Raw genomic sequence first — 18,000 nt, forward strand, 5'->3', positions numbered from 1 at the left:
TGGGTCCCACAAATTAAGGACATATCTTACATGTTTGTCTATTGGTTCATACCTTTTCAGAAATATATTTTCACATGGTCATTTGTTATTTTGCTATTCTTTGAAAAAGGCCTAGTGTAGCCTGGAAAACGTAAGCTATTTTTACAGCTTTGTACTCTTCTATCAATAAAGTATACGTTTTTTATCTGTAATTTTGACTTAGATAATAACCATACTATATGTTACTATCCATGCAAAAATCCAGTTATTTCTAAAGGGTTCACTTACATTTTTTTGCAGCTTTAGCAAAGCAATAAAGCTGGTGTAATATTGTACTATGACCTCTGTTATCTAACAAGTTAACAAGTTAACTTGTTAGTGAACTGCATTTGATATCTAGAAACAAAGCTGAGAGGCAGAGTGGATGCTGTTTGAGGTTAGTAATACCATAGTCAGTGCATGTATGTCTTATTGGTTTGCGGTGGTTATGTCTTGGATTTACATGTGAGACAATTATTTGCGTATGTCCTTTTTTACTTTGGTTCTAAATGCATGTAACATGACTGTGGCTCAGGGACGAGTCAGAAGGCAAAACTAATGTGAGACACAAGAATCTACTACATGTTATTACTTTACAACTATCTATTAATGTAATGTTCACTATCAGTATTATAAGGTTTGTCTGGTTTATTGTAGTTGACATGTATTCTTTCTTTCAAGATATGTTATTTTTAAAAGGGTTTTCAACTTTGGGCAATCTTTACTTGTTAAAAGGGTCCTTTGACGATGTGTTCCAGAGGGAACATGAAACATTACACAGATTTCATTCAAATTAATGGCTGTCCATCCTCCAGAGTGAGAGGCACTATGTAACTTGCTTTCTACCCCTCCCTAATAGATTATAGCAAATTAAGGTTTAAGAACTACATTTACTGGCCAAAGTAGTTGTAGAAGGTAGAAAGTATTCACAGTAGAAAATATGTATACAAGTGTAGGAATATAAACTATGTATCACTGAATAATTATCCTACTTAAAACTTAACTTTTAGTCATTATTTGTTAAAAATAAGTCCCACAAAAATAATGTGTATATTTATGATAACTGCATAGGTCAGATACTATGGACTTAAGTACAATAAGACACAGGGTAAATAGGCAATCTCGTATGCTCGGATTTGGACCAGGGGTCCCACTCACGGTTTGATGATTTTTTCTTGTGTGGAGATGAACCACAACAAAAGAGACGTAGTAGGAAGGTCCACAGAGATCTTGGTAAAAAGGAGTTGAGATGAAACGATTTTTCTATTGCAGGGTAGGAGATGGCAGGGGCTGGGGAGATAAATATCCCTACCAGGCTATTAAGATTCTGCCTAAAAGCGGAGAGGTCTCCCGCCTAAATGCGGGAGAATCACCTCAGGAGGAGGCGACCCCACTTATCGATGGCTGTCCCTGTTGTCCTATCCCTATAAAAGTTGCTCCCAGTGTCTGTACAGCCAAAAATAAAGAGATTTAGGATTCCCAACGCGTTTCCTCCAATACAAATGTGACCGGATTCATCAGGGGAAAAAAGGAAGATGTAGATATATATAATAAAGATGTGGCACAATCGCCCTCAGCACAATGGCTCTCTATCGATAAATCCAACTGAATAATGCAGTCCAGAGATCTCTCTGCAACTGCGCCTCTATATATATGCTGAAATAAATTAACTTAACAAACATTTGATTAATTAAATACCTCATGGTGTGAGTGAAGAGCGGCGTGCGTTCCACCATCGGCCAGGCAAACCGGAAGTGCGTCATGTCGCGTGCGCCGACCGCTGCTATTGGCCGGCGGTGGAACGCAGACCGAGGATGAACCGCATGGAAACCGGAAGTATGTAATATGCACCGGAAATGACGCATGCGGGACGCTGAAGCGCATAAGGATATGCGCTCCAGGGTAGATAACTAGCGAAATATGTGCAGAAGATAAAGAATTACATATAGAGATGGAGGAGAGACTATTTTATGTATAAAGATGTAGTCAATAAACACTTTATTATAATATTATCATGTGGAGCATATATAGAATTAATTTTGAAGAGGGTTGGATTGAATAGTGTGGGATACTAAATGGAAACAGGGAAGAACATTATATTGTCAATACTTTCGACTAATAGAGTCCTAGCAACTGATAAAGGTTCCATTGAAATGTAGATATTACAAAGTAGACCTATTGCGGTCTGATACTTTCATTTGTGTGGTCCGAAGAGTAATAGACAATAGTCTTGATCAATGCAATGAGGTATATCAAGTTATCAAGAAAAATATTTTCTTATATTTTATATTAATTAAACCATGACAATAAAAAGGTTTTTGATGAGAGCATGGCAAAATTAATAATATATAAGACTAGATATTTAGAAGTAATGCCATTCAAACATATTCAGATGAAGCAACTAAATGACAGACTTTCTGGCCGATCTGAACAAGAACGACATAGGTATGCACTTCACATGTGAGGTGTATGACCAAGGTCTGGCCTTTTTGGATTTATTTATCACTTTACAGAATGGTACTATCATTACAAAGACTCACAGAAAACCTACAGCAACAAATAGCTTGCTTAGGTGGGAAAGTTATCACCCTGAAAACCTTAAATGTGGTATCCCAAAGGGGCAATATTTGCGAGTCCGCAGAAATTGTACTACCCAGAGAGATTTCTTTAGCCAAGCTAAAGACCTTAAAACCAGGTTTAACCAAAGAGGGTACCCCGATTACCCCTTACAAAGGGCCTTCAGGTCGGCCTTGAGTAAAAACAGAACGGATCTTCTGTCACCTCACCCCAAAAAAACAGATACGGATTCCATCTTTCGCATCATTGGGACATATGACACCTGCAGTAGAGAGGTTAGAAATATCTTCCAAAAATACTGGGATATGCTCTTGTTGGACCCAGACTATCCATGATATACTTCCATCAAAACCAGCTATAACATATAGAAGAGGTAGATCTTTAGGTGACCGTTTGTTCATAGTCATTACACAGCGCCCAAAAAAACAGGCACTTGGCTAGATAGAAAACCCCTGGGTACGTACCGGTGCGGATCATGTATAGCTTGCCCATACATATATCAAACAAAAAATTTTACAAGTTACACCACCAACAAAACCTATAATATCCGGGACTTTGCAAATTGCAAAACGACTGGGGTAGTATATCTTTGTATCTGTTCATGTGAACTTCAGTATGTCGGCAAGACAAAACGTGAACTCAGAAGAAGAATTGGCGACCACCTTGGGGACATAAGGCACAAAAGGGACACTACTATCTCTAGACACGTGCATGATCTCCATGATGGAAATCCAAAATGTCTGAAGTTCTGCGTTGTTGAGGTCATTCGTCCATCCCCTAGAGGAGGTGACCTCGACAAGAGAATTTTACAGAAAGAGTCCGAATGGACTTACCGTCTCAAAACTGTGAGCCCCTCCGGACTCAATGAAATTCTGTCATTTAGTTGCTTCATCTGAATATGTTTGAATGGCGTTACTTCTAAATATCTAGTCTTATATATTATTAATTTTGCCATGCTCTCATCAAAAACCTTTTTATTGTCATGGTTTAATTAATATAAAATATAAGAAAATATTTTTCTTGATAACTTGATATACCTCATTGCATTGATCAAGACTATTGTCTATTACTCTTCGGACCACACAAATGAAAGTATCAGACCGCAATAGGTCTACTTTGTAATATCTACATTTCAATGGAACCTTTATCAGTTGCTAGGACTCTATTAGTCGAAAGTATTGACAATATAATGTTCTTCCCTGTTTCCATTTAGTATCCCACACTATTCAATCCAACCCTCTTCAAAATTAATTCTATATATGCTCCACATGATAATATTATAATAAAGTGTTTATTGACTACATCTTTATACATAAAATAGTCTCTCCTCCATCTCTATATGTAATTCTTTATCTTCTGCATATATTTCGCTAGTTATCTACCCTGGAGCGCATATCCTTATGCGCTTCAGCGTCCCGCATGCGTCATTTCCGGTGCATATTACATACTTCCGGTTTCCATGCGGTTCATCCTCGGTCTGCGTTCCACCGCCGGCCAATAGCAGCGGTCGGCGCACGCGACATGACGCACTTCCGGTTTGCCTGGCCGATGGTGGAACGCACGACGCTCTTCACTCACACCATGAGGTATTTAATTCATCAAATGTTTGTTAAGTTAATTTATTTCAGCATATATATAGAGGCGCAGTTGCAGAGAGATCTCTGGACTGCATTATTCAGTTGGATTTATCGATAGAGAGCCATTGTGCTGAGGGCGATTGTGCCACATCTTTATTATATATATCTACATCTTCCTTTTTTCCCCTGATGAATCCGGTCACATTTGTATTGGAGGAAACGCGTTGGGAATCCTAAATCTCTTTATTTTTGGCTGTACAGACACTGGGAGCAACTTTTATAGGGATAGGACAACAGGGACAGCCATCGATAAGTGGGGTCGCCTCCTCCTGAGGTGATTCTCCCGCATTTAGGCGGGAGACCTCTCCGCTTTTAGGCAGAATCTTAATAGCCTGGTAGGGATATTTATCTCCCCAGCCCCTGCCATCTCCTACCCTGCAATAGAAAAATCGTTTCATCTCAACTCCTTTTTACCAAGATCTCTGTGGACCTTCCTACTACGTCTCTTTTGTTGTGGTTCATCTCCACACAAGAAAAAATCATCAAACCGTGAGTGGAACCCCTGGTCCAAATCCGAGCATACGAGATTGCCTATTTACCCTGTGTCTTATTGTACTTAAGTCCATAGTATCTGACCTATGCAGTTATCATAAATATACACATTATTTTTGTGGGACTTATTTTTAACAAATAATGACTAAAAGTTAAGTTTTAAGTAGGATAATTATTCAGTGATACATAGTTTATATTCCTACACTTGTATACATATTTTCTACTGTGAATTTCTTGTTTAGAATGGCTAGTTTCTTGTCTGGTCCGATTAACACTGACCAATGGCTGGCTGAGGCCACTCAAGTTTTTTCAGATCAAAATATTGACTGTATAGATACACCAGGTAACCTTAAATCCGTGTTCAAAGAACTATATGTGTGTTACAGGGATAATATCAAATCCTGGTGGGAGACTCAGTCTCTAGAAAACTATATAAAATCTGAAATTGTCCCCAAAGGACTACGTATTTTTATTTCCCCTGCCATTAGATCCCAAACACCAGATCTATTACTAAAGTGGGAAAAAACTCTAACAGAAAGTTCCCTCAACCTCATGCGTTTATTACTGACAGAGGAACGAGTTACCTTGGAAAAAACCTCTGCCAGACTAAACACTGCCATTGAACAGACTCTTAAATTCAAGGAGGATCCTGATTTCTCTAGAAGAGAGAACAATTTACAGATCTCCGTTGAGAGATACCATACCTCTATCAAAGAGAGGAAACATAACCAATATAAAAAAGATCTTCTTGAATTTAAAGAGAAACGGGCATATAATAATCTGGGTGAGAAGACCAAATCAGTAATAAAGGAAATCTCTTCTTCAGAAATAGATACCTCGGACACAGATAGATCTGTTGATTATAGTTCCCGAGGTAAGCCCAGATATAGAGGATCAAAGGGACCTAGAGGTCGCAGGGGAAAATATCAAAAATGGGGAACCAATACCAGAAACGACCCACATACTACATACTCAGAAGCACCATGTTCATCTGGTTCTGGCTTGCCATCCAATTTTTTAGGGTCGGGGGGGATCCCATACGACCTCAGGGACCGACCCCGATCAGCCAAATAGATACATCCCAGAAAGGACAAATTATTAATCTTACCGACTATACCTTTTCAGATACTGAAATGAACATACTTACTAGGGGTACCTCCTTTGTACCAACTACCAGGTACAACTCTTTTTCTTGGGTGAAGGACCTACATTTGTTCTGCCGTAAACTTAAATGGCAGAAATTTTTCAGACACAGTGATCTGGAGGAGAGTGTCAAATTAGGGATTCCATTGAATGAACTTCCTCTGGTCAGAAACCTGGCCGACCTTTTATCAGAGGGGGAAAGAAAAATAGGTGAAGGGCCCTTTACCAACCTTAAACCAAAAAGTACTAAACTCCCTCCCCCAACAGAAAACAGTTCTATAGACCTATTTTTGACAATAGTAACTAAAGAACTAGAAAAATTGGACAATAAACAGCCTAAAAATGGCTCCAATCTGGACAAAAAGGAAATAGAGGCCATGATGCAAATTCAATCAAACCATGATATTATCCTAAAACCATCCGACAAAGGTGGCAATTTGGTGGCTATGAACCATCAAGAATATAAACGAATGTGTAATACCATTCTCAATGATAAAAACTACTATCAGATTCTTGGGGCTGATCCCACAGATAATTTCACTAGGGATCTTGAAACCATTCTGATAGAAGCCCTAGAGAATAAAGTAATATCCAATGATGAAGTCAAATTCATACTTGCACCATACCCCCAAATTGCCACCTTTTATACTATTCCAAAAATCCACAAAGGACTAAGCCCATTAAAGGGACGCCCCATCGTTGCAGGCATTAATTCCCTCACACAAAATGCGGGTATCTATATTGATAAGATCTTGAGAAATTTTGTCACAGCCCTTCCCTCTTATATCAGGGATACGTCCGATCTATTGAGCAAGATAGACGGTATACATCTTGAAGACGATATTCTTATAGCCTCTATAGACGTAGAGGCTTTGTATAGTAATATCCCACATGACAAGGGACTGTGTGCCATAAATCATTTTCTCAGGAGTCGTGGTACACAATATCATGCACATAGTAATTTTGTTCTGAAACTTATGGATTTCATCCTCAGACACAATTATTTTCTTTTTGATGCCCGTTTCTTCCACCAGCTCAGGGGCACGGCAATGGGGAGCGCCTGTGCCCCCACCTATGCTAACCTGTTCCTGGGCTGGTGGGAGGATACTGTAGTCTTTGCGGATGAATGTCCTTGGACGTCGAGAATAGTCTTCTGGGGCCGCTATATCGATGATATACTGATATTCTGGGGTGGCCCCAGACGACTATTCTCAGACTTTCTGGCCGATCTGAACAAGAACGACATAGGTATGCACTTCACATGTGAGGTGTATGACCAAGGTCTGGCCTTTTTGGATTTATTTATCACTTTACAGAATGGTACTATCATTACAAAGACTCACAGAAAACCTACAGCAACAAATAGCTTGCTTAGGTGGGAAAGTTATCACCCTGAAAACCTTAAATGTGGTATCCCAAAGGGGCAATATTTGCGAGTCCGCAGAAATTGTACTACCCAGAGAGATTTCTTTAGCCAAGCTAAAGACCTTAAAACCAGGTTTAACCAAAGAGGGTACCCCGATTACCCCTTACAAAGGGCCTTCAGGTCGGCCTTGAGTAAAAACAGAACGGATCTTCTGTCACCTCACCCCAAAAAAACAGATACGGATTCCATCTTTCGCATCATTGGGACATATGACACCTGCAGTAGAGAGGTTAGAAATATCTTCCAAAAATACTGGGATATGCTCTTGTTGGACCCAGACATCCATGATATACTTCCATCAAAACCAGCTATAACATATAGAAGAGGTAGATCTTTAGGTGACCGTTTTGTTCATAGTCATTACACAGCGCCCAAAAAAACAGGCACTTGGCTAGATAGAAAACCCCTGGGTACGTACCGGTGCGGATCATGTATAGCTTGCCCATACATATATCAAACAAAAAATTTTACAAGTTACACCACCAACAAAACCTATAATATCCGGGACTTTGCAAATTGGGGTAGTATATCTTTGTATCTGTTCATGTGAACTTCAGTATGTCGGCAAGACAAAACGTGAACTCAGAAGAAGAATTGGCGACCACCTTGGGGACATAAAGCACAAAAGGGACACTACTATCTCTAGACACGTGCATGATCTCCATGATGGAAATCCAAAATGTCTGAAGTTCTGCATTGTTGAGGTCATTCGTCCATCCCCTAGAGGAGGTGACCTCGACAAGAGAATTTTACAGAAAGAGTCCGAATGGACTTACCGTCTCAAAACTGTGAGCCCCTCCGGACTCAATGAAATTCTGTCATTTAGTTGCTTCATCTGAATATGTTTGAATGGCGTTACTTCTAAATATCTAGTCTTATATATTATTAATTTTGCCATGCTCTCATCAAAAACCTTTTTATTGTCATGGTTTAATTAATATAAAATATAAGAAAATATTTTTCTTGATAACTTGATATACCTCATTGCATTGATCAAGACTATTGTCTATTACTCTTCGGACCACACAAATGAAAGTATCAGACCGCAATAGGTCTACTTTGTAATATCTACATTTCAATGGAACCTTTATCAGTTGCTAGGACTCTATTAGTCGAAAGTATTGACAATATAATGTTCTTCCCTGTTTCCATTTAGTATCCCACACTATTCAATCCAACCCTCTTCAAAATTAATTCTATATATGCTCCACATGATAATATTATAATAAAGTGTTTATTGACTACATCTTTATACATAAAATAGTCTCTCCTCCATCTCTATATGTAATTCTTTATCTTCTGCATATATTTCGCTAGTTATCTACCCTGGAGCGCATATCCTTATGCGCTTCAGCGTCCCGCATGCGTCATTTCCAGTGCATATTACATACTTCCGGTTTCCATGCGGTTCATCCTCGGTCTGCGTTCCACCGCCGGCCAATAGCAGCGGTCGGCGCACGCGACATGACGCACTTCCGGTTTGCCTGGCCGATGGTGGAACGCACGCCGCTCTTCACTCACACCATGAGGTATTTAATTCATCAAATGTTTAAGTTAATTTATTTCAGCATATATATATAGAGGCGCAGTTGCAGAGAGATCTCTGGACTGCATTATTCAGTTGGATTTATCAATAGAGAGCCATTGTGCTGAGGGCGATTGTGCCACATCTTTATTATATATATCTACATCTTCCTTTTTTCCCCTGATGAATCCGGTCACATTTGTATTGGAGGAAACGCGTTGGGAATCCTAAATCTCTTTATTTTTGGCTGTACAGACACTGGGAGCAACTTTTATAGGGATAGGACAACAGGGACAGCCATCGATAAGTGGGGTCGCCTCCTCCTGAGGTGATTCTCCCGCATTTAGGCGGGAGACCTCTCCGCTTTTAGGCAGAATCTTAATAGCCTGGTAGGGATATTTATCTCCCCAGCCCCTGCCATCTCCTACCCTGCAATAGAAAAATCGTTTCATCTCAACTCCTTTTTACCAAGATCTCTGTGGACCTTCCTACTACGTCTCTTTTGTTGTGGTTCATCTCCACACAAGAAAAAATCATCAAACCGTGAGTGGGACCCCTGGTCCAAATCCGAGCATACGAGATTGCCTATTTACCCTGTGTCTTATTGTACTTAAGTCCATAGTATCTGACCTATGCAGTTATCATAAATATACACATTATTTTTGTGGGACTTATTTTTAACAAATAATGACTAAACGTTAAGTTTTAAGTAGGATAATTATTCAGTGATACAAGGTAGAAAGTATATTCAACTTTCTGTGTCTTTCTTTTAAAGGTCTTACAAGGATTATTTTTAATCTTCCAAAAATGGCCAACCTTATTGTTATACCTGAGACAGGCTTGGCTGATGAGCCCATGCAAATTAAGGTCACAGGACTCCAACCTTCCCAAAAAGTGACTATTCGACTGACACTCAAGGATGACAAGGGTCAACTCTTCCAGTCACGGGCATTCTATGAAGCTGACAATGCAGGAGAAGTCAGCTTAGATAAAATTGCTGCATTAGGAGGAACCTACCAAGGCGTATACCCCATGGGTCTTGTTTGGTCTCTGAAACCATTAAAGCCTTTTCAAAGGCCTATGAAAAAAGATGTTGCGAATTGCCCATTTGAGTACACTGTGGATTTGTTTGATAGCTTGTCATTAGGATTATCTGCTGATCCACAGCCTACTCTAACCAAGACATGTACAAGATGGCATATGACTCCAGGAATACAAAAAACCCAAATCAAAGAAGGGAAGATTCGAGGCACTTTATTTTATCCTACAGGTAAATTCAAAAATATTAAAATACAAAGGCTAGATTACATCTTTACATAAACAGTGGTTAGGGAAAATCGTTATGCTTTATAAGATGTCTTGTTATATTTACATTATCACAATAAATGGCTTCTGATATTTAAGAAACTGTTTTATTAGAACAAGGTGACATAAGGGAATCTCAGGTTTGCCCAGTGTTCCACTTTCGACTTTAAATAATGTTATTCATTGAGTTGCATCTCAATAAATTAAAATATCATTGAAAAGTAAATTTATTTCAGTAATTCAATTCAAAAAGTGAAACACTATTTCAAGCGTTTATTTCTTTTAATGTTGGTGATTATGGCTTACAGCTAATGAAAACCCCAAAAGTCAGTATCTCTGAAAATATGAATATTTTATAACACCAATTTAAAAAATGATTTTTAATGCAGAAATGTTGGCAAATATCTTGGCAAAAGACAACTTTTCCCATTTTTTTATACAAAGTTGGCATTTGACCAAGATATTTTTCTCACCCAGCATGGGTATATGTAAAATGACACCCCAAAACACATTCCCCAACTTCTCCTGAGTACGGCGATACCAGATGTGTGACACTTTATTGCAGCCTAGGTGGGCAAAGGGGCACATATTCCAAAGTGCACCTTTCGGGTTTCGCCGGTCATTTTTTACACATTTTGATTGCAAGGTACTTCTCACACATTTGGGCCCCTAAATTGCCAGGGCAGTATAACTACGCCACAAGTGACCCCATTTTGGAAAGAAGACACCCCAAGGTATTCCGTGAGGGGCACTGCGAGTTCCTAGAATTTATTTTTTTTTGTCACAAGTTAGCGGAAAATGATGATTTTTTTTTTTTTCTCTTTTTTCCTTACAAAGTCTCATATTCCACTAACTTGCGACAAAAAATAAAAAATTCTAGGAACTCGCCATGCCCCTCACGGAATACCTTGGGGTGTCTTCTTTCCAAAATGGGGTCACTTGTGGCGTAGTTATACTGTCCTGGCAATTTAGGGGCCCATATGTGTGAGAAGTACTTTGCAATCAAAGTACTACGGTGCTCGTTCAACACTAATAGAGGCCCAAGTAGTGTCGAAAGATTGCAATTTTGTCATTCATCTTTTCAGTTAGCCATTGAAAGGTGGCAACCACTGAGGAATGCAAAGCACATGCAAAACAAAATAGAAGAATTAATTTTTTTTTTTCTCTTTTTTCCTTACAAAGTCTCATATTCCACTAACTTGCGACAAAAAATAAAAAATTCTAGGAACTCGCCATGCCCCTCACGGAATACCTTGGGGTGTCTTCTTTCCAAAATGGGGTCACTTGTGGCGTAGTTATACTGCCCTGGCAATTTAGGGGCCCATATGTGTAAGAAGTACTTTGCAATCAAAATGTGTAAAAAATGGCCTGCGAAATCCGAAAGGTGCACTTTGGAATATGTGCCCCTTTGCCCACCTTGGCATCAAAAAAGTGTCACACATCTGGTATCGCCGTACTCAGGAGAAGTTGGGGAATGTGTTTTGGGGTGTCATTTTACATATACCCATGCTGGGTGAGAGAAATATCTTGGCAAAAGACAACTTTTCCCATTTTTTTTATACAAAGTTGGCATTTGACCAAGATATTTTTCTCACCCAGCATGGGTATATGTAAAATGACACCCCAAAACACATTCCCCAACTTCTCCTGAGTACGGCGATACCAGATGTGTCACACTTTTTTGCTGCCAAGGTGGGCAAAGGGGCACATATTCCAAAGTGCACCTTTCGGGTTTCGCAGGCCATTTTTTACACATTTTGATTGCAAGGTACTTCTTACACATTTGGGACCCTAAATTGCCAGGGCAGTATAACTACGCCACAAGTGACCCCATTTTGGAAAGAAGACACCCCAAGGTATTCCGTGAGGGGCACTGCGAGTTCCTAGAATTTTTTTTTTTTTGTCACAAGTTAGCGGAAAATGATGATTTTTTTTTTCTCTTTTTTCCTTACAAAGTCTCATATTCCACTAACTTGCGACAAAAAATAAAAAATTCTAGGAACTCGCCATGCCCCTCACGGAATACCTTGGGGTGTCTTCTTTCCAAAATGGGGTCACTTGTGGCGTAGTTATACTGCCCTGGCAATTTAGGGGCCCATATGTGTAAGAAGTACTTTGCAATCAAAATGTGTAAAAAATGGCCTGCGAAATCCGAAAGGTGCACTTTGGAATATGTGCCCCTTTGCCCACCTTGGCATCAAAAAAGTGTCACACATCTGGTATCGCCGTACTCAGGAGAAGTTGGGGAATGTGTTTTGGGGTGTCATTTTACATATACCCATGCTGGGTGAGAAAAATATCTTGGTCAAATGCCAACTTTGTATAAAAAAAATGGGAAAAGTTGTCTTTTGCCAAGATATTTCTCTCACCCAGCATGGGTATATGTAAAATGACACCCCAAAACACATTCCCCAACTTCTTCTGAGTACGGCGATACCAGATGTGTCACACTTTTTTGCAGCCTAGATGCGCAAAGGTGCCCAAATTCCTTTTAGGAGGGCATTTTTAGACATTTGGATCCCAGACTTCTTCTCACGCTTTAGGGCCCCTAAAAAGCCAGGGCAGTATAAATACCCCACATGTGACCCCACTTTGGAAAGAAGACACCCCAAGGTATCCAATGAGGGGCCTGGCAAGTTCATTGAATTTTTTTTTTTTTCGCATAAGTTAGCGGAAATTGATTTTTTTTTGTTTATTCTCACAAAGTCTCACTTTCCGCTAACTTAGGACAAAAATTTAAATCTTTCATGGACTCAATATGCCCCTCAGCAAATACCTTGGGGTGTCTTCTTTCCAAAATGGGGTCAGTTGTGGGGTGTTTGTACTGCCCTGGCATTTGAGGGTCTCCGCAATCATTACATGTATGGCCAGCATTAGGAGTTTCTGCTATTCTCCTTATATTGAGCATACAGGTAATGAGATTTTTTTTTCCGTTCAGCCTCTGGGCTGAAAGAAAAAAATGAACGGCACAGATTTCTTCATTCGCATCGATCAATGTGGATGAAAAAATCTCTGCCAAAAAAAAAAAATGGAGGGGAAAGGCGTCTGCCAGGACATAGGAGCTCCGCCCTACATCCATACCCACTTAGCTCGTATGCCCTGGCAAACCAGATTTCTCCATTCGCATCAATCGATGTGGATGAATAAATCATTGCCGGGATTTTTTTTTTTTTTTTTTTTTTTTTTTATATATATACAAAGTGTTTGCCAAAGCATAGGAACGCCGCCTCCTCCTCAGCTCGTATGCCTTGGCAAACGTATCTGTCACTGCAGAGGAGAAAATCCCGTCTTGCAGCGCCGCATACACCGACTTGCGTGTAATCTGACAGCAGCGCAATGCTTCTGTCAGAATGCACATCGGTGCTGCAGCTAGTAGATCGGTTGGTCCACCTGGAAGGTAAAAAAAGAAAAAAAAAAAAAATGAAAAAACCAGGCCACAACGCAATAATTTTATTAATTTTGGAACAGAACATGTAAACTTTAACTTTTTGAACTAAACATTAACGTGTTTGCTTACTGGTGTTTTTTTTTTTTGTTTTTTTACCTTTATAGAACAAACCTCTCCTTCCCCATGGGTCAATGTGCAAAGCGCAAATCGCCCAAAGATGTGGCGAAGTGCGTTATGCACTTTGTCCCATGTGAAAGGAGACGTTTGCAGCAGCTGTGAGTGAATGGGCCCTAATAGCCCTGTGTGCCTGTCCTGGTGAGATGATCCCCATGCTAGGTGGACCTGTGTGTGGTACTTCCGGAAACACTCCCCTAAGCATAGGGCAGGGTGGTCAGGACAGTCAGGACAGAAATAGTGGGTGTCACGCCTTATTCCACTCCTGCTACAGACATGACATCTTTTTCGGGGTGACGGGTGGGTTGAGGTACCAGCAACGACATTGGGGAAATGTCGCTCGTGTAGACGGCTAACTACACTGGTGGATGGAGCCACGGAACCTCCTGGATACAGGAGGTTCTCGATGATCTCTTCCTGAAATTTGAGGAAGGATCCAGTTCTCCCAGCCTTACTGTAGAGAACAAAACTATTGTACAGAGCCAATTGAATTAAATATACAGACACCTTCTTATACCAGCATCTGGTTCTGCGGGAAACTAAATACGGAGACAACATCTGGTCATTGAAGTCCACCCCTCCCATGTGAAGGTTATAGTCGTGGACTGAGAGGGGCTTTTCAATGACACGGGTTGCTCGCTCAATTTGTATTGTCGTGTCTGCGTGAATGGAGGAGAGCATGTAAACGTCACGCTTGTCTCTCCATTTCACCGCGAGCAGTTCTTCGTTACACAGTGCGGCCCTCTGCCCCCTTGCAAGACGGGTGGTAACGAGCCGTTGGGGGAAGCCCGCGCGACTAGTTCGCGCGGTACCACAGGCGCCAATCCGTTCTAGAAACAAATGCCTGAAGAGGGCCACACTTGAGTAAAAATTGTCCACATAAAGATGGTACCCCTTGCCGAATAAGGGTGACACCAAGTCCCAGACTATCTTCCCACTGCTCCCCAGGTAGTCAGGCCAACCGACCGGCTCCAGGGTCTGATCTTTTCCCTCATAGACGAAATTTGTGTGTATAGCCTGTGGCCCTTTCACAGAGCTTATACAATTTGACCCCATACCGGGCGCGCTTGCTTGGGATGTATTGTTTGAAGCCAAGGCGCCTGGTAAAATGTATAAGGGACTCGTCTACGCAGATGTTTTGCTCTGGGGTATACATATCTGCAAATTTCTGGTTGAAATGGTCTATGAGGGGCCGAATTTTGTGGAGCCGGTCAAAAGCAGGGTGGCCTCTGGGACGGGAGGTGCTGTTATCACTAAAGTGCAGGAAACGCAGGATGGTCTCAAATCGTGTCCTGGACATAGCAGCAGAGAACATGGGCATGTGATGAATCGGGTTCGTGGACCAATATGACCGCAATTCATGCTTTTTTGTCAGGCCCATGTTGAGGAGGAGGCCCAGAAAAGTTTTAATTTCGGAAACTTGGACTGGTTTCCACCGGAAAGGCTGGGCATAAAAGCTTCCCGGGTTAGCGGTTATAAATTGTGTGGCATACCGGTTTGTCTCTGCCACAACTAAGTCTAAGAGCTCCGCAGTCAAGAACAGCTCAAAAAATCCCAGGGCCGAACCGATCTGAGCTGTCTCAACCCGAACTCCAGACTGGGCGGTGAAAGGGGGAACTACAGGTGCGGCTGAAGTTGGGGACTTCCAATCAGGGTTTGCCAGCACCTCTGGGATTCTAGGGGCTCTACGGGCACGTCTTTGCGGTGGCTGCGACGGGGTCACTACTGCACGTGCCACCGTACCAGCTTCAACTGCCCTTCTGGTGCTCGCTACTTCACCATGTTCTACGGCAGTGCTGGTACTAGGTCCAGGAAGGGCTGGGCTGCTGGTGTATCCCTCACCACGTAATCCGACAGCACCAGCCCCACTCTGCTGCTCTTGAAGCGGATCCTGCGCAACCTGCGGTCTAGCGACACGGGGCCGGGTACGCCTGCTGCTATCAGGGACCTCAGCCTCCTCGTCCGAACTTCGGGTCAGAGAGCCACTGCTTTCTACAGGTTCGTATTCTGACCCGCTGGATTCATCAGATGAGGGTTCCCACTCCTCATCCGACTGGGTCAGAAGCCTGTAGGCCTCTTCAGAAGAATACCCCCTGTTTGACATTTGGGCTACTAAATTTAGGGGTATTCAAAATATCAAAACAGATTTTTTTATCGCCGCAGTGCGTGTAAAGTGAATGTGCAGCGATCCAAAAAAAAATTGTTTTTGTCACTGCGGTGGGGCGGGCGTGGGCGAACGCACGTGTGGGCGACCGATCAGGCCTGATCGGGCAAACACTGCGTTTTGGGTGGAGGGAGAACTAAATACAATTATAGATCTGACACTTATACAATTATAGATCTGACCGTGATCAGTTTTGATCACTTCCAGATACTATAAAAGTACAAATGCTAATCAGCGAATAACGGACTGCGGTGCGGTGGGCTGGGCGCTAACCGATCCCTAAACTACCTAACCAAGGGGCCTAAACTATACTGAAACCTAACGGTCAATACCAGTGAAAAAAAAAAAGTGACAGTTTGCACTGATCACTTTTTTCCTTTCACTAGTGATTGACAGGGGCGATCAAAGGGTTAATTGGGGTGATCTGGGGGCTAAGTGTGGTGTAGTGGGTACTCACAGTGATGTGTGCTCCTCTGCTGGAACCAACCGACCAAAAGAAGGAGCAGAGGAGCACAGCAGCCATATAACCCCATCATATTTACTAATATGATGGGTTAAATGGCTGCTGATTGGATTTTTTAAAAATCAGCAACCTGCCAGCCAATGATCGTGGCCGGCAGGCTGCTGACGAAATACTCTGCTGCGAAATGCCGGCCAGCGATGCGCATGCGCGGGCCGGCTGTGACGTAATCTCGCGTCTCGCGAGATGACGCGCCGATGCGTCCAGGAGGAACAAATCAACCACATCCCGGACGCATCGGTGCGTTAGGCGGTCGGGAGGTGGTTAAACAAGACATTGGTACTTTTGGCAGTGTCAAGTCCTGCTGGAAAATGAAATCAGCATCTCCATAAAGATTGTCAGCAGAGGGAAGCATGAAGTTCTGACTTTTGACTTAATATAACACAGTGGATCAACACCAGCAGATGACATGGCTCCCCAAACGATCACTGACTGTGGAAACTTTACATTGGATCTCAAGCAACTTGAATTGTCTCTCAGACTCTGGAAGGGAAACAGGACTTTGGACCACTGAGCAACAATCCAGTCCTTTTTCACCTTGGCCCAGGTGAGATGATTCTGACATTGTGGGTCATGAGTGGCTTGACACAAGGAATGCAACAATTGTAGCCCATACCCTGGATACGTCTGTGTGTGGTGGTTCTTGAAGCACTCACTGTAGCCGCAGTCCACTCCTGCGGCATTTTCTTGACAATTCTTTCAAGGCTGCGGGTATCCATGTTGCTTGTGCATATTTTTCTAACACTTTAATGCGCATATTTTTCTAACATTTTACTTGCAATGCCCTTTTGTGGCTTACCCTCCTTGTGGAGGGTGTCAATTACTGTCTACTGGACAATTATCAAGTCAGCTGTCTTCCCCATGATTATGTAGCCTACTGAAATAGAATGAAGGACGATTTAAAGGCTTAGGAAACCTTTGCAGGTGTTTTGTGTTGGTAATTAAAGTGTGACGCCATGAGTCTACAATATTGAAATTTTTCACAATATTCCAATTTTCTGAGATACGGACTTTTGGGTTTTCATTAGCTGTAAAAAAAATAGATCGCTCAGTGTGTAATGAATCTATATGAGTTTCATTTTTTAAATTGAATTACTGAAATAAATTAACTTTTATATGATATTTTAATTTATTGAGATGCACCTATATAAAGTTCTGAGGTCCCACAGCAGGGTACAGATCGGCTGCGTGCCTTTTTACTGTCCTGTATTCAGTCTTGGATGGAAAATGGCAAGGTGCTTGTGGGCTGATATTCATTCCTATAGTAGCAAACTTCAGATCGAAAGTGGAAGAAATATATCTACAGTGGTGCTTGAAAGTTTGTGAACCCTTCAGAATTTTCTTTTTTTCTGCATACATTTTGCATTCGATTTTCACACAAGTCCTAAAAGTAGATAACAGTAACCATACCAAACAAATGTGTCAAAAATATTAGACTTAGTAATTTATTTATTGAAGAAAATGATGATGATCTAATATCATCTCTGTGAGTGGCAGAACTATGTGAATCTTTAGGACTAGCAGATAATATGAAGGTGAAATTAGGTGGTTTCAATAAATGGGATGACAATCGGGTGTAAGTGGACAACCTGTTTTATTTAAAGAACAGGTATCTATCAAAGTTTGGTCTT

At 41.4% G+C, this 18,000-nt stretch overlaps 1 protein-coding gene across 1 annotated transcript in view; it reads left to right on the forward strand.

Annotated features, from left to right (window-relative positions):
• The first annotated feature begins 367 nt into the window (after nt 1-367).
• The window catches only part of LOC122945314 (acyl-coenzyme A amino acid N-acyltransferase 1-like), a 49,293-nt gene continuing 31,660 nt past the window's right edge, over nt 368-18,000 (forward strand). The window contains exons 1-2 of the mRNA XM_044304367.1: nt 368-415; nt 9,594-10,088. Of these exons, the coding sequence (XP_044160302.1) occupies nt 9,626-10,088 (463 nt within the window). The 5' untranslated portion in view covers nt 368-415; nt 9,594-9,625. The remainder of the gene's footprint in view (nt 416-9,593; nt 10,089-18,000) is intronic.

The sequence above is a fragment of the Bufo gargarizans genome, chromosome 8, assembly GCF_014858855.1.
Source record: "Bufo gargarizans isolate SCDJY-AF-19 chromosome 8, ASM1485885v1, whole genome shotgun sequence".
NCBI lineage: Eukaryota > Metazoa > Chordata > Amphibia > Anura > Bufonidae > Bufo > Bufo gargarizans.